The following is a 23226-nucleotide window of genomic DNA, read 5'->3' on the forward strand; positions in this document are numbered from 1 at the left end:
TAAAAGAGCTCTTGATTCCTTTGATATTTTTTGAACTCACATTTACAATTTGATTCAATTGCGAATAATACTTTACAACATTTTTATCATTTCTCTCTCCTGAAACAAGAAAAAGGAGAAAAACGTTTTCAAACAGAACAATCTCAGATATGAAATGTTTGTAAAGCCCAAGATCGAGAAGCAAATGGGGCACGATCGATTCCATGGACCAGATTGGCAGGCAAAGCACGAGACTCCATCCAAGAAATAACACATAATTGCATGCATCTTAGACATACTTAGATGCATCACATTTCATTTTAGCATACATAATTTTGCAGCTTTCAGAGTCAAGCTTCGACTTCAGGATGAAGGCTACTCGACTTACAAGCACCTTTAAGAACGTTGGTAACTCAGCTACTCAGCAGCAAGAAGCTACACCTCAACCGACTTTACATAACTACAGATCTCAGAACCAATTTCAGATGGGTTCGAGAACCAATTCAGATCAAATCTAGTTCGGTTCAAACTCACCATGAGCAACATGTTTTCAGTTAACACTTTCAAGCCAGATTTCAATTCCACGACGGAAGATATCCGGCTGTCAGAATTTATCCGTAGGTTTTCCCAGACTAGCTTAGGGGGACCACCGGAAGAATCATGACCGTTTTCGACCCGTAAAGGGAAGCTTTTTTTTAACAAACTATTTGCAGCTTAGCTCAAGGCCAGAAGGGCTACCTGCCACAAAGACTTTTGAGTTCGACTACGATCAGCTCAACGGCACATCATTTGCAGTATAGCTTAAGTCGAGAAGAGCTATATGCCAAAGACCCTTAAGTTCGATTACACTCAGCTTCAAGGGCATAACATTTACAACATAACTCAAGGCTAGAAGGGTTATCTGTGACCAAAAGACCTTTGAGTTCGACTACGCTCAGCTCCAAGGCACATCATTTGCAGTATAGCTTAAGTCGAGAAGAGCTATATGCCAAAGACCCTTAAGTTCGATTACACTCAGCTTCAAGGGCATAACATTTACAGCATAACTCAAGGCTAGAAGGGTTATCTGTTAGCAAAAGACCTTTGAGTTCGACTACGCTCAGCTCAACGGCATATCATTTGCAGTATAGCTTAAGTCGAGAAGGACTATCTGCCAAAGACCCCCGAGTTCGATTACACTCAGCTTTGAGGGCACATCATTTACAGCATAACTCAAGGCTAGAAGGGTTATCTGTGACCAAAAGACCTTCGAGTTCGACTACGCTCAGCTCTAAGGCACATCATTCACAATATAACTCAAGGCTAGAAGGGTTATCTGTCAACCGAAGACCTCCGAGTTCGATTATATTCAACTTAGAGGCAAACCAGATTTACAGCATAGCTTAATGCAAAAAGGGCTATTCGTCAAAACAATTTGTCGAGTTCGGTTCCATTCAGCTCGATGACACCTCAATCACACTACTGTCCGGTTACAGTCGAGGTTTTCATATCCAGAAGAAGACTTGGGTTAGCCGTGCCTTAGTGACAATAAACCGTTTTTCCGGCAGTATAGCTTAAGACGAGAAAAGCTATTTGTCAACGAAGACCTTCGGAGTTCGATTTTATTCAGCTCGAGGGCCTATCAACCACAGGGTGGAGTCAAGAAACTACTTTCAAGTCGAAGTTTCCAACCCAGATCTTTAAACCGAGGAAAAGACCGAGGCAGACTACAACGAAGCCACATCCGATTCAAATCCGAAAACGGCTTCAATTCTATATCATTTCGAGATGGACTCGACTTCGCGACGAAGGAGCCATCCGCAACCCAATTCGACAGGGAGTTTTTTCAACTCTACATAACGAAAATTTGTGTCTTTTTATCTTTGTCCTATTTTCGTTCCACGAAAAAGGACAAAGAGGGGCAGCTGTAGACACTAATTTCGTCGACATATTTTTCCCCCTTTATATGTACCATATCTATATATATACATATTTTGAAACTACGTATATAATATATAGTTTTAATAGTTTTTAAAACTATATAATATATAGTTTTAAAAAAGACATTTTAGAAAATATATAATATATAATTTTAAAATCATTTGAAAACTTATATATAGTTTTTGAAAACATTTTTGAAAACATATATTATAGTTTTGAAAACATTTTTTTGAAAACATATATATTATATAGTTTTAAAATCATTTTGAAATTATTATAATATATAGTTGAAATTTTTTTGAAACATATAATATAGTTTTGAAAACATTTTGAAAATATATATATAGTTTGAAACATTTTGAAAATTATAATATATAGTTTTGAAAACATTTTTGAAAACATTTATATATATATAAGACATTTTGAAAATATATAATATATAGTTTTTAAAAAATATTTTTGAAGTTATATTTGTATATGTTTTTAAAAATGTTTTGAATACGTATAAATATAGTTTTTTTTTAAAAAAAAGCATTTTGAAAAGTTATATTATATGTTTTTGAAAATTTTTATAGATTATATTATTATTATATTATTATTATTATTATTATTATTATATTATTATTATTATTATTATTTTATTATTTCCTATTTATTTATTTTTTTTTTCTCTCCATGGTCTATCGTTTTGGTCCAGCAAAAGTCCAGTCAGGTTTGGGCCTGACCCAGCCCGTTAGGTTTAGGGTTTGGGAAACCCTAAAGTGATATCAAGTTAATAATTCAGGCGCCGCATGGAGAACAAGTCACGCGTCAGTCAAACGCCGAAACGGCCGGCCAACTATCCGGGACTGACCCATCCCGGGATGGTCGATATCACGAACGGCATGCACGGGAATAGTGGAACCATCACAGCACTCATTTCGGGAGTCAAGCGACCAACACCGGGGCTATAAAAGCCCCCGGTGAGGCCAACAAGAGGGGGACAGGAATGGTAAACCAGAGCCACACAGAGGAAAACCCATCAGCCAATACAGAACCCACATACGGCCAACAAACGAAACCAAACAGTGAACCATCAGATATCATCACAACCAAATAACCAAACACCCAACGAAAACAAAATATCGAAGGCAAACCAAACCACAATAGCCAAATACCAAACACACACACACGCAAAAATAACAAAAACAGTACGCGTCAGGAGAACTTCAGGAAAAACGGAAGGGTCGTCGGAATAGGTGAGGGGCGAGGGTTTGAACTTAGATCTACGCTTACTGGGGTGTGTTTTGGGGATTTAGAGGTTGGTTTTGGGTTCACAGTACGGAGAAGAGCATTTTGTGGGGGTTTAGATATATCGACCACCGCGTCGGCGTGGTCGGCGCGGTGGAGATATCATCGGAATGGGGGCCGGACCTTGGTCGAGTCTAGAGAGAAGGGAGAGAGATATCATCAGAGGAGAGAGAGAGAAATCTGGCAAATGAGGGGAGATGGGGTGAGAAAAGCCTTGCTTTAGCCTTAAATAGGCGCACCAAAACTACGTCGTTTTGGCCCCTTAATTTGCCGTGTTCTGGAACAAAGGGTGAAATCCTTTTATAGTCCCTCCTACTTTGTATATTATTTAATCATCCAGAGACATTTTAAAGGTTCTGTTTTGGGCATTCTTTTTCTTTCGTTTATGTTTTAGTCCTATATATATATATATATATATATATATATATATATATATATATATATATATATATTCCGAATTGAAGTAGATTTGTGAAACTTCTATTTTGGTCCCTTCTATATGCCTATTTTATTATTTATTTTTTTCCTCACGGTTTCTAATTAATTTTTCTATTTTATCCTATTATTTTTTTTCCTTATTCACTATTTATTCATTTAGTTTAAACTAACATTTTCTATTTTTCTTTTTTTATATATATTTTTCTCTTATTTCACTATTTTCTAGTATCTTTCTTTTTTACTAACTCTTATTTATCTTTGTCATCAATTTTTTTATCATTATCATACTAATATTTTTTCCTTCGTATTTATTTCACCATCTAAACATTTTCAGTGATAATTCCAATCGATCAAAGGTAAGCAATTCGAACCGAATTTTTAAATTTAAATTTAAATTTTAAATTTTCGCAACTAAGACAACCGACAAATTAATTGGTACCGAAAGGGCGGTTCAAGGGTGCTAACCCTTCCTTGACCGTAATCGACTCCCGAACCCGACACGTTTCTGGTACAACGCAAATCAGGTAAGATGGTGTCCGACCCACCTAAATTCATTTTAAAGTGGTCGGTGGCGACTCTAACCCAATTAATCCAAGTCGAAGCCCAATCCCGGGCCCAACCGAAAGACGGTTGCGACAGGTAAAGAACGAGTTTGGAACATATGCATATTGAATAATCATTTTGTAACTTTTAATAATAAGAAGACTCAACAAAGTAACATCTTATAATTAGAGGATTGTTTTATAACTTTTAGCGGTCGACGACTCAACAAAACAACACCCATTAATTGAAAGACCATTTGTATACTTTACATTATCTTTTAAAAAATCACACAATCAACTTCTTGATCAAGTTGCAATTATTAAATGTTGTCACTTTATATATGTGTGTATTTTATAATATGTTAGATCGTGTAAATTTATTATGTGATTTTAGTGCTTAAATAAAATATTAATAATTTAAAGGTTTCAAATTTGATCAACTATGTTTACAGGGTGTATATACATTCATTATCAATTGGTTAATAGAATTTTGAATAAATATTATTTTATAATCACTTCAAACTAATAAAATAATTTATATATTGTTTATAAAAAAGTATTTCATATAAAATATATTTTTAAAAATTTATTTAATAAAATATTTTAGATTTTGATAGATGTTTTATATACAAATCTTTATTAATTACGTATTTGATCTATAAAAATTTAGTTTTAATTTAATAATTTATTTTATAAAAATGAAGAATATTAATATAATAATATTAATTTATATATAATTTTTAAGTTTATTTGATCAATTTACCATGACACAAATTTTAAAATAGAAATATATTTATAGAGAGAGAAAGTAGCATATTAATCATGTAGCAATTTTTTGGTCCAATCATACCATGTTATTATATTATTTTATCGATATCTGATTAAGAGATGTGTGTTAATTTATAAAGGAATTTTGTTATTTCCTTGGGAATTATTTAATTTTTGTATTAATTTATGACTATTACAAGTTACAATGTTTGTTCTAAAACTCTTAATCGTTTAACAATATATAGTTAAATATCTTATAGTCAATGTGTTAAAACCCGATACTTCCAGGGATAACAATTATCACTTTAAACTATTGAACTCGTTTGGCTCATACTTAATAATTATTTAAGTAAACGAATGTTATTGCAAATTTCACCCAGCTATAAGAGTTAATTGATATCAAGTTTTGGTATTAAAATGATGATGAGGATAAAATATAGAACCATATACGAATAAACAAATAATAACACTCTTAAGTAGTTGTAAACAGATATTGATGAGTTAATTTATTTGTCGCTTTAGGATGCTATTATTGTTAATGGATAAATATAGTCTTTGAGATTGAGAGAACTATAGTATTTGTACATAATAAATCTATACAAACTTTTAATATAAATTGTGAATAATTGAATACGATTGTATGCCAACTTAAGATAGTATTATAAATAAATTAATGAGATGGCCTTATATAAAATACGTCTTAGACTTTGACTAAACATGATAAACTCATATAAGTGATTTAAGATAATAAGTGATTAATATATATAAATTCATAACTAATTAACATGTTTAGTTTTATGAAACTCATGAAAAATAAATATTTTTTTTTATAGAAAGTCGCTAGTTTTATTAAAAATAGAAAATATCCAAAATTACAATGAAGATTTACAAGCATAACTGTAAACCTAAAATATATTTATGGGATTTTTCTATTATCATGAAGATAAAAACTAACCACCTAGATCACATAAGGATCAAGGAATGAAAAAGTTAAAATAACCTAACCAAAAAGCTCGAACAACATAAGGATATGAATAAATAATACTTCATTGGCAAACGAACCACAAAAGGGGATGGAGCTACTGAAAAATCACTGACAAATCGTAAATCAGAGTCGAGCGACGCGAGAAAACTATCCACGAACGCAAAACACGTATCCAAATCAATCTGAGGGTCCACACCAGGAAATATCAACATGATAACAAATAAGCGCCATCTTGATCAGTCGTGGCGATGTCAAATTCAACCCTGACAAAAAAGAAAAACGAAAACGACGATAAAAAACCGTAAGCTACCAAAAGACATAGAAAACGTGTCACAAAGACAGAGAAAAATGTATCATAAAGACAGAGAACATTTCACAAAGATATAATTATTCTTATTAAAAAAATAATAAAAAAACATAGAAAGAAGATAATCGACGGGCGGCAACCGCATCAAAACTGGTGTTGTTATCAGTTAAGCAAAATTAAAGAAAACAAAAAGTTGGATTGATCAATGGAATTGACACAAATTGTACAAAAAAAAAGTTAACAATTACATCATTATATTTTTCGTATAAAAATATATATCATATTTAAAATTTTAATATTTTTTTCGAAACATAGAGATAGATAGTCTACTAATATTTTTGATAGGTGTGGCTTTTTTGACAACTATGCGAGTAATGAAACTTTTTTAACAATTTAAGAAATTATTGCATGAATTAGTTGATTTTTCCACTTGGAGAAGTTATTTTTGGAAATATATTCAAAGAAGAAAAACACTTAAGGAACGACGCCTGAGAGATTCGAACTCTCGCGGGATGATCCCATGTACTTAGCAGGCACACGCCTTAACCACTCGGCCAAAGCGTTGTTCAATTAATTGTTAAACTTTAATTTTGTTGACCCTGTGTATTTGATTATATCTTTGAAGTAGATTTGAGGTATTTCTAATTCACACTTGGTTGAAATCTGTTTGGTACTTGCTTTCTAGCAAGTATCTCTATATCTTCTGACCTTACAAGTATACATCGATCCATAAGCACATGCCATCCACTATCACGAACCCTCAAGTTATACCATACCAAACCAACCACATTGCCACGGGCTCTATTCGAATCCCAGACCCTGGGGGACTGCTTTTAATAGTTTATAGGGTTACTCCCAAGGGCTTTGCATCTCTTAACTTTGGGAGATCACTTTTAATAGTGTTCAGGACGTCGATTTAAGGCCATTGATCCCCATAGTAATTACCAATTGAACCCATCTGACTTGACGCTGAGGAAGTATCATATTCATGCTTGGCTATTGTCCATATTTATTCAGGTTTTCATTTGAACATATGGTTTATTTTAATATGTCCTAATTATTTGTATAATTTCAACTTCCAGACGTTTGAAGAAGAACACACTTAAAGATACGATTAGAACTTCAAATAAAATATGCATGGAACCAACAAGCCATCATTCGGATACAGCAAAATATTTGTGATAATGCCAGAGCAACTAAGAAACGTAAATAAAGATGAAACTATCTTAGCAAAATCATGAATTAATGCACTGATCAAGTGTAACTAAGAATTTACAACACCAAACTAAACTTGGTCCCAAAAAATTTAAAATGCACATTCTTTAAAGAAATTAAGAAGTTAATTGAAGATTTTTACAAGGGTTCAAAGTGTATGTAACACTGTTAACCTCCTAAATCACTTCCTACCATTTAACATTAGACTACAAGTATCTTTACCATCTAAAAATTACATTCATCACTCATTTAGTTCTTATAATCACTTTGAAAATTCAAAGGCAGAAAAAGTTGTCAGGATCATACAAGGTCAGTATATATATATATATAAAGTAAATTAGGAAGAAAACTTGCATGGCAATCGAAATCTGCATACCTATTATTTTTTTTCCATTAGCAGATAATCTAGTAATGTTCATCATATCACCTGTACATAAGGCATGTAAAACTGTAAAGATGATCAAACTCAAAGGGTGTTATCGCAAGCAAATCATCTTTCTTCCGATTTTGCTCAAGGCAACATGATCTTATACTCTAAGCAAAGCTGAAGGAGCCGCCTAACCGTGAGGTAGTTCCCATTGCCAAAAATCTTGCACTGTAAAATCCCAGATTATGTCATAGTTTCCATCTTCTGATTCATTCCCATCACTTTGTCCATGATTCTTGCACAAAACCTAATTGGATCTCATTTACGGCAAAGCTAAGTGTTTCAAAGGAGTAAATTGCCCATATCTATATTGATAACATAATCACTAATCTTCTCGATTCTCGAGTATAACGAAATCTAAATATACGAAAGAAACAACAAAGTTTGCCCCAAGGCTCTAGAACTATATTTCCATCCTGCCTGAAATAACTCAATCACTTCATAAATATGTCATCAATTCCAATAAGATGCACTTTATAGTGATAATAGATGGAGACATTTTGGCAGTTAAGCACAAGAACGAAATCAGTGGATTAGAAACATGAATTAAACAACAAAAGCATCGGCAAGTATGCATGCAATCAGTAAGAGAATACCTCCCTAATCATAAAAGACCTCTATGTTGTGTCTTCTGCTATAAAACTAAGTCATTGAATCAAAAATTCAAGTGACTTTATGACTAACTGAACTCTTGGGAACCTCAGGGCAGCAGTCATTAATAATGTTCGATTCCACTTCCCTACCATTGTATATATCTTTGTACGCAGAACCTATACTTTCAAACATCTTTTACTGCCTCAAATGCCTATAGGCTCAAAAGGTTTCTTTTCATATTTAGAGTTTTATTCAACAAAACTGTTCATCCACGATATGGTTCACATATGACACACGGAAATATAAAAAATTCAAGTTATGGTGCTTAGAGAAATAATTATCGAATGTTGAAGCTATGATCTTGCAGGGGTTCAAGTGTACTATTTTGTTTCTATCAAAAACAATATACTGATGGCATTATAAACTATCAGAAAAATACAAAGAGATAGTAAGACAAATTCCTACAACCATCCATTCTAAAGTTTTAATTTCTTAATACAAGCATTGATTGAGCCTAAATAATTTCAGATGAAACGATATCGAAGAAGAAAACTATAAAAACAAGACAATAAGCTAAGCAGAAGGAAAGGATGGCAAACAGTAATCTGCAAAATTATATTTCACAAATAATTCATACACAATGCTTATATCATTGGAACTTTGACTGTACAATAAGCAGACATTTTCTACGACTACCTTTGATCAAAAGGAAATAAGATAGAGCACTCACAGGGTTCTCAACTAAGGGTAGAAGAAAAGGAAACTAGTATTAAAATGCTGACACGAGAAGAAAAAAGATGATACCTATTTTGTGGTTAATTTTGAAGAGAATTGAGTTTTTAATTAGAGGCCAAATTTCACTTAAAAGCAAATATGAGGACAAGGAACTATATTGAAAGCTATCAGAATAAAGAAAACAAGGTGCTCTTATTCCTTGTTACCAAATTTCTTTGCAATGATAGGACGGACGTCATCTACATCAACCAGAGTCTCTAAGAAGGGAAGCAATGAAATCAGTGCGCAATCGGATGGATCATCAAACCAACTCTTGATAGGAATCCCATTATTCACTTGCAACCTGAAAACCTGAAATCAACAAAGAAGAATTCTTCACAATTAGAAGTATAAACATGGGAAAATTGTTCTTTTGCATTTTTCATTAATACTTCTAGATACACCCTTTTACTATATTTTGATAGTAGCGAATGCATCTGATGCTGCTACTAGACATGTAACCTCTTATCATTTCTAGGCAATATTAAGAAGCAAGGCATGAGTCCTTGCAACTAATCTTACTGTAAAGCTTGGTTAGTTGGATATTCTTAGATGAACTTTATGCTTGTCATAAACACAAGACGTATCTCCAGATCTGAATATTTTTAAAGACTAAGACACTATAGCACCGGTTCACATCAACATAATCATTACCTTGTTAATAAAATCTCTGAAGCACATTAGGTTTAAGCTACGGTGACAATTATATTCTTCACTTAATTTGGAGGCAAGAATGATAAAGTCCATGAAGGTAAACCTTATGTGAGCGGGTAAATACCTGTGGAGAATTATCAACTATTGCAACCTTTGAAAGATCAACACCTAAAACTGTCAAGTCTTTAGTGTAACTTCCATCTGAAAAAATGCAAGATTCTCGATAAACCCGCCGAGATATGAACTTTTGATCTGGATCCAATATGTCCAGTAATTGTTCTGCGTAAATGCTTTGGCTGGCTGTAAAAATGATAACTTCAAACATCTCTGCAACTTTCTCCAAAAATGTCTGTAGGTGAGGCCTCTGCTTTACATAAACGGTGTGCTCTTTCATGTTGAAAAAGACCGTAAAGGTGAAGTCAGCATCATCACAATGTTCTAGTGTAGAGTGGACCAGAGTTTCTGCGTGTTTCAAAGAAATGGTGATCAAATACTATAGCAATATTTATTACTAATTTGTTTAAAACACCAAGTAAAACAGAAAACAAACAGAAGCTCAAATAATTCTACACAAATTGTAAAAAGCTAACAGAGCAACCACAACACAAATGCCATCTGAAATTATCCGATCCTTGAAGTCATACTATCAGGCATTCAATCAACTTATACCCAGAACACATTTGAAAATTTCCTTGCAAGCCTTCAATATTGACCTCACTAACAGAATAAATTTCGCATGTATGGTGACTGGGAAACACACACAAAATTTTCAAGAGACTAGTGGTTTACCCTGAATTGTTTATGGAACTTGATTAATAAGTTCCCAAAAGGTTCCACCAGGTTATCCATAATCAGTACTACCCAAAATCTTGTATTGTCCTCATATTACATTAGACTCCAAGTTATAGGTTTCATTTAAAGACTTGAATCAATTTGTTTGATGCTCCATTTAAAAGATCATGAGAATTAATTAGCTCATTTGAAAATGTTCAGGCAGCAGAAAAGCTGAATGAATGACGCATTGCTCCTGAAGAAAGAAAAACACACAGTAGAAAACATGCAAGTCTTACCATCCAAATCAAGCACAAGAGTTATGGGCTTCCTTTTCCAAGACTCTGTTGGAACATCAGCAGGCCGGAAACTTGATACAACATCAGATAGCTCTGGTAAATTTTTTATAAATGATTGTGGATCAAAGTCATCTGCTTGATCAGATTCAGAGTTAACATCGGATTCCTGTATGCAGGATTTCATTTCATCAATTGCTAGACGTAAACCAGTATTATCTTGAGCCATCATAGACTCATCATGCAATGAACATCATTTATATCATTGGTGTTGACAGTGTCTTCAAGGAAAGGCAGTAACAAGTATTGCTCAGCCACATCAAACAGCATACTGGCTCAGAACACTTGAAATCAGGAAAGAATAGGTTCCCGAGATGTTATTGTCAATCACATTTCCATCAAAGGGTATGTTTGCAATTATCATGTCAGATATAAAGAAATCTGACACATTACATGTTTGTCTGCCAAATGAGCTTCGATTGTCATCACCATCGTCATCGGGTACAAATGCTAGCGGTTCAGGGCCATCGTGACTCCCTACAAAAAGTGAGAATGAGATGACTGTATCAGATAATTATCTCAACATAAACTTGCAACTTCAAGTGATGTGAATCTAGAATGTCTGAATTCCATAAAAATTATTCCTTCTACTCGGGCATTGGAACAACTACTGAACTAAGTTCCTAGAGAACATGAATACTTATAACTTAATAATTGTGCTTAGACAGGGATTTCAATTAGAAATGCAAAAAAAAATGACATTTTCTTGATCACAACCGGAGAATGGAAAAGAAATTCATGCAAACCATCAGAAACAAAGAATCACCTGCATCATTGTCAATATTTAATTCACCGTGTATTTGGATTGGCTCCAGAAAAGGAGAGAATATTGTCTCTAAATTTGAGACAGATATGTGGGCAGACTCCTGCAAATTAATAAATCATCATTAATAAGCAACCAAGTTGAGAGTTGGTTTAATACATGATATTTTCAAAAAGCAGAGCAAAAACGAACTAACAAAGCAAGGCCCTAAAAAGTAATAAAAGCTTACCATTCCCCCCACAGTTGCAGAATTAACAAAAGTTGGAAGCTGTTTCTGAAGCTCAGAATCATCTCCATCCAAAATTAGTTGCTGAGCACTGGCTCCATCAGTTTCAAAAACTTGAGAAGCTACTTCCACATTTGATGAATCTATCAAGAACAGTCAGTAAGCATGTGCAACAAGCTAAAATATCAGCATAATTTATCTTCCTTCTTGACTCTTTTAAGAAAGGAACAAGTTAAAGCCTACAAACAGAAAGCTGAAAGCCTATCATGCATGTGTATAAGTAAAGAAATGAATGAGAAAATACCAACACACTCTAATGCCTACAAACAGAAAGCTTATCATGCATGCATAAAAGTACAAAAATGAATGAGAGAAAACCGATACACTAATGCCCACAAACAGAAAGCCTATCATGCATGCATATAAGTAAACAAATGAATTGAGTGAATAGAAATACATTCTTATACTTGGAAGAACCAAAGAGAGAATGGACTGATGGGTTTAAGGGAAAGGAATACATAAATGAGATCCTAGCTCCCCATTATAAGTAACCATTTAGTAAATATATTAATACTTTATCCTCCAAGTGGTTCAAAATGATATATGTACTCGGTTATTTGTTTTCCCTGCTACAGTCAGCTATAGTTCGATGCTAGTTTTACTGCATCTTTGACATCTAAATATGGGATAAGGCCCCAAGGTTCCAATTTATTTATTGCAATTTTTAAAACTACAATTATACTCAACACATATGTAGTTAAGTAAAATATTTTGCAAAATGCATCATTTCTCAAATGGAAGGAGACTTGCATTAAGTCAGGCCAGGCAGGGCAAAACAATTCTTATTCACACTTGAGCAGACTAAAGAAATGTTTTGAAATCACCAATTTTATCGCAATCGATGTACAAAGCACATAATGTAAAGGTACAAGCAAACAGGAAAGAATTTTTGAAACCTGATAAGACAAAACTCCAAGAAACACCTGTAACTCTTAACAATTAATATCAGAGAAATATCGACCTTGTTGGATGTAGTTGCTTACCATCATGGCAATTTTGAATACATGTACTGAATTCGGCTCCTCGCTGGGAAACCCTAACATGGCAGCATGGTCTTTTGCAAATCATGCTAGACTTTTGACACACTCGAAGACTATTCTTTTCTCTTAAAGAACCCATGGCTGATTTGGCCTTTATTCTTAGAGTTGGCATTTGATCTGTGCAACAGCTATATATACCAAAATCTATATTCTTGAACATCAGCAGGGGAAAACCCCCTCCAAATAATCAAATCACCAGCAAGAGCTGCGTTGCATCAATAATCAACATAAGAAACTAATATATTAAAACGATTGGCAAAGAGGACTAGTTATAAATGAAAGAAAGAATTTTCAAGCAACATCATACAAAACCAAAGAAAAAGAGAATGAATCAAAAGACTAATATATTAAAACAGATTGGCAAAGAGGACTAGTTATAAATGAAAGAAAGAATTTTCAAGCAACATCATACAAAACCAAAGAAAAAGGGAATGAATCAAAAGTCAAAGTTCATAACCCTTTTACCAGAACAACTAAAGAATCAACTCAAAATAACATTGAACACCACAATTCTAAAACCTAGATCTTGATTTTCTGTTAGATAAATGAGAGACAACTTTTGATACAAAAGAAAACTTGGAAGATAAAAGAGAGAGAGAGAGAGAGAGAGAGAGAAAACACTACAAAAAGAGACCATATCAAAGAAAAACAAATTCTTCAAGCAGCCCACCAAAATTGAAGTCAACCCCCAAGTCTCCCATAAAACAAAATAAAACCTCAATTCCAAAGCAAAACAACAAAGGAGGGGGGGGGGAACCATCAGCATATTAAACCCTAAACTAGGAAAAACGAGCAAAAAATGAAATTTGCCATAATTTTGAAGTGGAATTTTCCAGAGCATGGAAATTGAAGTACCTGGTTAGAGGGTAAAAAATGACTTTTTTTCCTTCTCTTTCTTCCCTCCTTTTGCTAAAGAAAGACTAGTGTGTTTTTATTTTGCTCTTTAACTTCTACGAACGGTCAAGACAAATGTCGGCTTCGGTTGGATGATACGAACGGCTGAGATCAAATATTTCAAGAGGAATTTGGACCAGTAGAATTCCGCCACGTATGATGTGGATCATCTCTGACAGACGTCGCCACGTGCAGGTTCGTGGAAAGAAAGGGAACTTTTGGGAGGAAATTGGGGGTGGGGAATGGGGTTTGATGTTTCTTTCCTATTCGCGGTTTCTAACGCGTGCTTGCACTCTCCTTTTACAGCTGTTACCAGTAGTAGTTTCTGTCAACAACCTTATATATTTTAATATTTTACCCAGATATTTTTAAATCAAATTATTATAACCAATTATATAAATATTAGATAAATTGAGATAGGATAAAAAATAATTCATACATCAATCAAAGTTAAATTAGATGAATTATCTGAATTTATATTAAATCAATTTTATACGTTTTTTATATAGAAAAAAAAGACTAGACACAATTTTAATATGACTTGATATAAAAAAAAGCATATTTGAGTTAATCAAATAATTTATTTTTATTTTTTCATATCTTTTTAGATCACAGGTTTAAATTTACTAAGGGTGTTCTCTTTTTCCAAGAATCTCCTCTCCATCCGTTATTCTAGTTGAGTTGCTAGATTTATTCAATTTTGAAGTATTTGAGTCGAATTATTTGAGACAACTTAATTTACCGAGTCAATTTTTAAGTTTGATACAAGTTGAAATTTAAAATTTTTGATTCAATTAGAAAATCAAAAAATAATTGAATATTTTGACAGTTTTATAATTTGATCTTTAATTTCCTTAATCCTTCAATTTCTTTTCATTTTAAGTTCATTTTTATAAATTGAACACGTATTCCTAAATCATTAGAGAATACCTATAGTATTCAATTCCTCTTTTTATTAATAATTATTTTTAATTTAGTACCTCAACTTATATGATTTTCTCGTTTCTTCAATTTATTTAAGTTCATGTTTTATCAAATTTAAAACATGTGTTCTTAAACTATTGTAGAATATATGTATCTTCAATTTCACTTTTTGATAAATTTTTTATATTTTTCAATTTAATCCCTTAATTTCCATGATTTCATCATTTTTCAAACCATCCTTCATTTTTTTATATAATTTAAACCATATACTCAAAAATCATTTTAGAATATCTTTGTATCTTCAATTCCTCTTTTTAATAATAATATTTTTATTCTTTTCAATTCAATCCCTCGACTTTGCATTATTTCTTCATTTATTCTATTCATCATTCATTTTAAGTTAACTGTGTCTAAATTTAAACCACATGATCATCTATCTCTATAGAATATTGATGCAACTTTAATTGTTATTTTTAACTATTTTTTAAAAATTTTGTCTCTTAATTTTGCATTTTTTTCAATTTATCTCTTGATGACAACTTTTTTTTATAAATTCTTTCTTCCCATCAATTCTTTGACTCTTCTATACCCCCATCAATAATTTTTCTTCAAATTCTTTCTTTGAAATATAATATTATAAATATATTTTAAAATTTAAGGTTGCATTTGATTTATTAAATAATGCTACAGTGTGAAAAAGAATATGAATAAATATATGTGTCTATCTTATATGGTTAGAAAAATTTTGAATTTGAATCAAGTCGTTCCATAATGTTTTAAATAATTATTTAATTAAATAGGAAATTGAACAATTTGACTAAAAAATTTAAATAAAATTTGAGTCATAAAATATGGCTCATCGACTCGAATAACTCGATTTTTTTACTTGATTCGACTTGAATAACTTAAAGTAAGCTTGATTGTTCTACAAGTACCAACAACCAACAACTGCAAATTCAACTAGTTCATATTATAGTTATTCGCAGTTAAGAACCCCCACTACTCCCCAAAAAATTAAGTAATATAATTCCTGGAAACAAATTAAGAAACAAAACTACGAAATCAATTCATCAATAACAACTTAACAAGTATGATGTTATGCTATACATGATACATGAAAAACAAGGGCTCTATTGCCTCATTAGTGATGACCGTCGTTATTAATGGTAACAAAACTGTTAGAAATTTTGATTTTTAATATTGATTCATATAATTTAAGTAATTGATAATTGTTGTTGTTGTACACACGGTGATGATTAGTGTAGTATTGAGGAGGCAATTATCGGGTGTAAATCCCTCCGTCCCATATCGTGAAAATATAAGTTTGAGTGGTGTTATGTGTAACTGAAAAATAGAGGGGCATTTCGATTATTTTGGACTTTCGGTTATTTTGTGATTTAAAAAATATAGTAGAATCAATTTTTTAAAACTCATGTAACAGATAGTTTTTTTTCTCAATGCTCTTTCTTTTTCTCTCTTAAATGAAAACAAGAACACTTAGGGATGGCAACGGGCCGGGTTCGGGCCGGGTATTGGTCCCCCCGTCCCCGTCCCCGTTTAAAAAACCGGTACCCGTCCCCGTTTAAAAAACCGCGGGGATTTAAACGGGGATCCCCGTCGGGTAATCGGGGAAAACCGCGGGGAAACGGGTATCACCGTTTAGCACAATCGATTATTTAAACGGGTATTGGGCCAGGTATTGGGTCGGGTATTGGGTCGGTATTGGGCTGGGAATCGGGCCGGGTATATATATATATATATAAATTAAATATATATTTTTTTATTTAAATTAAATTTATTAATATTATATATATATAAATAATTATTTTTAATATTTATCGGGTCGGGTATCGGGGCGGGTAATCGGGGTGGGTAATCGGGTAATCGGGGCGGGGATTACCAAACCCGTCCCCGTCCCCGTTTATCATCCCCGAACCTGACCCGTTTAATTCGGTTTTCGGTTTTCCCCGTCGGGTTCGGGTTTTTTTGCCATCCCTAAGAACACTCTCTGTTTTTTGGATTTTGATTCTTTCATCAATAATCAAACAAGTCTTGATATCATCACAAGGCAAATTGAGGATTATACAGTATTGGGATTGGATAACATTTATTACTTCTTGCTTTTGGGATATTCAACTATCATAATAGAATCATCAAGTAAGTTTCCATTTCTTTTACTGTAATTATTAATAATTATGTCATGAGCTTGATTTGGTTGACTTAATTACCCTATCAAGATCCTTATGTGTTAATTGTGTCCGCATGCAAGATTAATTGATTTTAACATTTGATTTCAGAGCCAGGTTTGATAGGAATTAAATCACCAATTTAGGTTTCATAAGAAATTCTGTAACACCCCCAACCCGTACCCGACCTGGATTCGAGTCCGAGGTGTCACATTGACTTTTTCAAAACATTTACTTGTATAAAATAGTGAGTAATTTAAAACTTTTATACATGTAGCTTATTCAAAAGATTTCCAGAACAATTCAGAGCTTAAATGTTTTTGCAAAACCGTTCAGTGCATATACAATTCAGACATTTATTTATATGCCAACCATTTTCAATGTACAGTATACATCTAATTCAAAACATCTTTTCTGATCTGATCTTCTGTAAGAAGTAACTGACATGTCTTGCTCCACATTGCTCTCTATATTCTTCTCGAACCTACGTGTGAAACAATCACACGCTAAGTCGATGACTTAGTGAGGCAAATAAAACATATAATAGAAATCATAAAAAACATCCCATATAACAAAACAAATGAACATTTAATACTAATTTATCATACAAAATCATATACCTTTTTATATAACAAAGACACTCATGTACATATATCATAATCTACTTTCTTAGCATTATCATATATATATCATTATCATTATCTCTATCATTATCATCGAATTATTTATCACATAATCTTGTACTTATCCTTTTTGTATATCATATCACTCATATATCATTTCACCAAAAGCATATACATTATATATATTGTATTTATGTTATCTCTTTGATTAGCCCAAGGTACACTTGTGAGAACTATCGATATGTGAGTCTATAGAGGTTGTGCACTAATGCTGTCACCACAGCTCGTATCATTGCACCGAAGTGCACGTAGAATTGCACCGTAGTGCCATATAATAATGTCCATAAGGACCACATATCATTCCTTAAGAATCATATACATATACTAGGGATCAAGTATGTATCTTACAAGACTTCACACATGTTCCACAGAATATATATATATCCCGAAGGACCGCGTAGAATTGCACCGTAGTGCCATATAATAATGTCCATAAGGACCACATATCATTCCTTAAGAATCATATACATATACTAGGGATCAAGTATGTGTCTTACAAGACTTCACACATGTTCCACAGAATATATATATATCCCGAAGGACCACGTAGACCCTCGACTCTTGGCATGCCAACTATACCCCTAGCTCTCATGACATATAACATGGGCATTATCATTTATTTCATTTCAAATATTCACATAAACATGTAATTCACTTTCACATATCACGTATCATATAGCTTCTTTTCATATTATCACATAGTTCACTTACATGTAGATCATTTCCATATAATTCACAGGTCACATATCTCATGTTCTTGTATTCATATAACATATAATCACATAATTCATAGTTATGATTTCATATATTTACTTAATTACAAAGCTAATTCACATATACCTGTTTTCATATAATTTCTATCATTTCTCACCCAATCACATTTATTCATGTAAACATACTTATCATATCTTGTTCACATATGATCATATATTTCCTATAACATATAGAAACACCTATAACACTTTCACATAGCTTATATCGTATTTCTAAATATATATATCATTTAATAGTATTTTTATTTGGGTAATAATTTAATCTATTTATTTAATTCAATTTCATAATTTCATTATAATCTTTTCATATAGCTCTATAGATATTTAGCATATAACTTATCTTGTATATTCGTATCGTCCCTTTATATTCAAGTTTCCTAATTGATATATTATTCCCATTTCATTCTATAATTCAATCTTATTTAGTTCCCTTAACTCTCATTAAATCAAAAGCTCTATTATACTAATTCCCATGATGGATCATATCACTATGTACTTGTCCAACTCATGTTACCTAGTTCATATCACTTCTCATGAACTCACTCTCATCATATTTTTCTATTCTTACATCTTTTATCTCATAACCATGTATTCACATAGCCTTATATTTCATTATCATATTACTTATATTTGTTCTCCTATGACTCTTTATAAACATCTATTTCCATTTCCCTACATCTCTTGACTTATCTTCTATATTCATATAATTTCATAACTTATTTTATATTCTCTCATTAACACTTAACCGTATTTTTACATAAATCACATAGCACATACAAAACAAAACGTATCAATTCATATAATCAAACATACATACACTTCATATCGTTAACATAATTATAATCAAGACTTAATGAGCTATTACTATAAGAATAGACTTATCACAAGTCCAATTTCCATATAATCTTATACAATAAGATGCACTCACCTGGGCCTCGTTGTTTTGAATCAATCATAATCCTTAGTTTGTTCCGGAACAAGCTTTCATTCTATATCTACATAATAATACATTAATACTTATCAGTATACTGATTGATATATTCAAAACTATCACTCCTTAGGCTCAGAGAAAAGCCAATTTCATCTTTTAATGAAGGTATGCATCGATGCACTACTGATGCATCGGTGCATAAAATGCATTCGATGTTGTATTATTACTGGGATGCATCGATGCATGCCTTATGCATCGATGCACTAATTGCATTCGATGTTTCTATTTTTAAAAGAGTGCATCGATGCATTACCAATGCATCGATACACCTTCAAATAATTTCTGGGTTTTAACCTTGATGCATCGATGCACTATGAATGTGCATCGATGCACTCTGCCCAGAATCCTCTTTTATGCCCGAAAATCCACTCTTTTCAGCTTAATACTTCATATATCATTCCCTTTATTATTTTTAACTTACATACTCATATTCAAACTCATTCATATTCATTAATCACCTCTTTAACATCAAAATCCTATTCTCCATATGTAATTCAAGAATTACACTAAATTTTCAACATGTTCCAAATTCAATTCTATTGCTTCTAGCTTCTTAATTATACCCTTGACAAGTCAAATCCATCTTTAGAACTTCAAAAACCTTTCTATACAAAATTTCATTTCTACACCCTTCATATCATTTCATTTCTAATTCTCTATTCTTGATGTTTAAAGCTTATATAAGCTTTCCTTAAGCTTATATAATACTCCAAGAATCAAAATCAACTTATAAATCCAAGAATTAAACAGCTGAAATTAAACTCACCTTTAAATGAGGCTTACGGGGAGAAGAAGAAGCTGGAGAAGAAGACTCTGGATAATTCTCTCCTTTCCCACGTGGTTTCCTTAAAAAGGGAAAATAAAAATCTTCTCTTAGAAAAGACCATAATACCCTTGTTACTTTCCAGCTTTACTACTAAATCCATGAACTTTTAACTTATTTCGAAATCAAGCACATAGTTTTCAAAATTTGCAATTTAGTCACTGACCCTGAATTTTGGGATGTTACAAATTCGGGTATTTTTTTATTATTTAATGTTTCATAAAAAAATTGGTATTTTTCTTATTAAAGGTTTCATAATAAATTTGGGTATTTTCTTATTGAAGATTAATTGAAGTTGCAAATTGATAATTGATTATGATATTTATGTTAGATTGACTGTTAATTGATAAGGAACAATGATATGATCTCGGTTTGATGGTGAATTATGTTGTCGTGGCAAGTACAGTTAATGACGTTGCCGTGAGCAAGTGAAGTAGTTAATGATATTGTCGTGGCAAGTGTAGGAATACATCAAACAATTTTGGATCATGAATTAAATCTTTAATATTTTAGCTAGTGCGTTAGTCACCAAAGTGACCCACTAGAAATTCATTAAATGATTTATATTATGTTTATAAATATTTATTTGATGTAGCATCATAAATGACATTTAAGAATAATAAACATTTATAGTTATTAACATATAGTTATATGATTACCTAAAGGTAAATCTTACTCATGGTTAATAACAATTGAAGTAGGTTATGAACTTTGTTTAATTAATATATAAGTTACATCCAAATATGACTTGTATGTTAAAGTAAACTTAATGATTGACCTTGTATATGTTATAAGGATGATGCATGTTTGATGATTGTTGGTTGTGTTTAGATTTAGCCCAAAGGTGAATTTAAATGCAATGTTTTGGAATATGTTATAGTCTGAATTGTGGTTTAAATTCAAAGGAATTAATATGTAAGATGTAAATGTTTGCAGTGGTCTCTACTATGTCAAATATGATTGCCAATGGTATCAAGTTTAATGGGCAGAAATATGATGATTGGATCAAATATGTCAAGCTAAATGTTGGCCTTTTGGGACTCGATTTAGATATAGTTATGGAAGAGCCCACTAAACCGACTGATACTTGTTCGGAGGCAAACAAGAAACTGTGGGAGAACTGGGAGAGATTGAATAGGCTTATGATGTGCTTTCTTAAGCTTAGCATAGCACCTAATATTAAGCTTTCCCATCCCAAGACTGAAAATGTGAGGGAATTTGTGCCTAAAATTAAGAAGTGTACTATGACAGACATTGTGGATAAGTCTATTGTTGTTGCTCTTATTGATGATTTATCTAATAGAAAGTACACTATAGCTTAGTCAATGGAAGAACACATTACTCATATGGTGAATACCTACAACTGGCTTAAAAGTTTGGATATGGATCTTGGTGAGAGGGTGTTAGTTGAGTTCATGTTCAAACCATGTAAGGGTGACGATTTCAAGCAATTTTGGAGAACATACAACTAACTTAAGGAAAATGGTCTTTTTCGGATACTCAGGCCATGCTCTTGCAAGAGGAGGCAAGGTAAAGGGAAGACCTTAAAGTCAAACTTCCCCAAGCCAATTTTACCTATTGTGGTAATTCAAACGCTGGTTCTAATGGCGGAAAAGCTCCAAGTAAGAAAATGAAGAACAAGAAAAAACAATTATTTAAGGTACATTCCAGTAAAGGGCAAGAAGGGGTTGAAAAGATATTGAAATGTTTCTTTTGCAATAAATCTGGGCACAAGAATGTTGATTTCCCAAAGAGGAAGACATGGTTTGAAAAGAGAGGGTTATCTAAATATTCACCGGATGTCAGAAAGTGAAAGCTTTATATTTATGGGAAACATGATGAAGGCTAGAATTGAAGGTGTAGGGAAGAATAGAATTGTGTTAGATACGTGATATTGCCTTGATCTAGAGAAGTGTCTATATGTTCCAGATTACTCTAGAAATCATGTTTCTCTTTCTAGGTTAGATGTTTTAGGATTTGATTTTAGGATTAGACATGGTGTCGCTAATGATCGTGGGTTATTGCATGATGTTAAGGGCTACATTTCTTGCAACTTTGAGATGAATGATATGGGTGAGGCTTCTTATGTGATCGGAATAGAAATATTTTGAGATATATTACAAGGAATTTTGGGATTGTCTCAAAAGGCTTACATCAACAAATTTCTAGAAATATTTAAGATGAAATCATGTATACCTAATCCAGTTCCCATACAGAAAGGAGACAATTTTAATATGTCTCAATGTACCATGAATGACATAGAGCGCAAAAAAATGGATAATATCCCTTATTCATCTTTAGTCGGGAGTTTGATGTATGCTCAGACATGTACTAGGTCGGATATAAGTTTTGCGGTCGATATGTTGGGTCGTTATCAATCAAATCCTGGACTTATTCATTGGAGAGCTGCAAAGAAAGTTTTAAGGTACTTGCAAGACACTAAGGATCACATGCTAACGTATAGAAGAACTAGTAACCTTGAGGTTGTTGGTTACTCGGACTCAGACTATGTCGGATGTTCGGATACCCAGAAGTCCACATTCGACTATGTGTTCCTTCTAACTGATGGAGTTGTCTCATGGAAGAGTGGTAAGCATATTGTCATTGCTACTTCCACTATGGAGGCTGAATTTGTAGCATGCTTTGAAGCTACAGTTCAATTGTTATGGCTACGCAATTTTGTTGATGGTTTAGGCATCGTTGGTACCATTGCTAAACCGATGGGGATTTATTTTGATAATGCGACGGTTGTGTTATTTTCTAAGAATGATAGATACTCTAAGTGTGCCAAACATATGGATGAAAGTATCTATCGGTCAAATAAGATGTGCAAAATCAAATAG

General features: G+C 32.6%; 1 protein-coding gene, 1 non-coding gene and 1 pseudogene across 2 annotated transcripts; 1 reads left to right on the forward strand and 2 right to left on the reverse strand.

Annotated features, from left to right (window-relative positions):
• Positions 1-6711: 6711 nt before the first annotated feature.
• TRNAS-GCU lies at positions 6712-6793 on the reverse strand. Its single transcript has one exon. It is a non-coding gene; the product is annotated as a tRNA-Ser (tRNA).
• Positions 6794-9056: 2263 nt separating this feature from the next.
• LOC120189007 lies at positions 9057-14043 on the reverse strand (annotated as a pseudogene).
• An 8589-nt stretch (positions 14044-22632) lies between these two features.
• LOC120189737 (secreted RxLR effector protein 161-like) lies at positions 22633-23226 on the forward strand. Its single transcript, XM_039192947.1, has one exon. It carries the CDS (start codon positions 22633-22635, stop codon positions 23224-23226), a length of 594 nt encoding a protein of 197 aa, XP_039048878.1.

The sequence above is a fragment of the Hibiscus syriacus genome, unplaced genomic scaffold (assembly GCF_006381635.1).
Source record: "Hibiscus syriacus cultivar Baekdansim isolate YM2019G1 unplaced genomic scaffold, ASM638163v2 tig00004072_pilon, whole genome shotgun sequence".
Taxonomy (NCBI): Eukaryota; Viridiplantae; Streptophyta; class Magnoliopsida; order Malvales; family Malvaceae; genus Hibiscus; species Hibiscus syriacus.

Excerpts from the sequence above, each read along its gene's own strand:
- LOC120189737 (XM_039192947.1), top strand. The coding sequence starts at position 22,633 with ATGAATGACATAGAGCGCAAAAAAATGGATAATATCCCTTATTCATCT.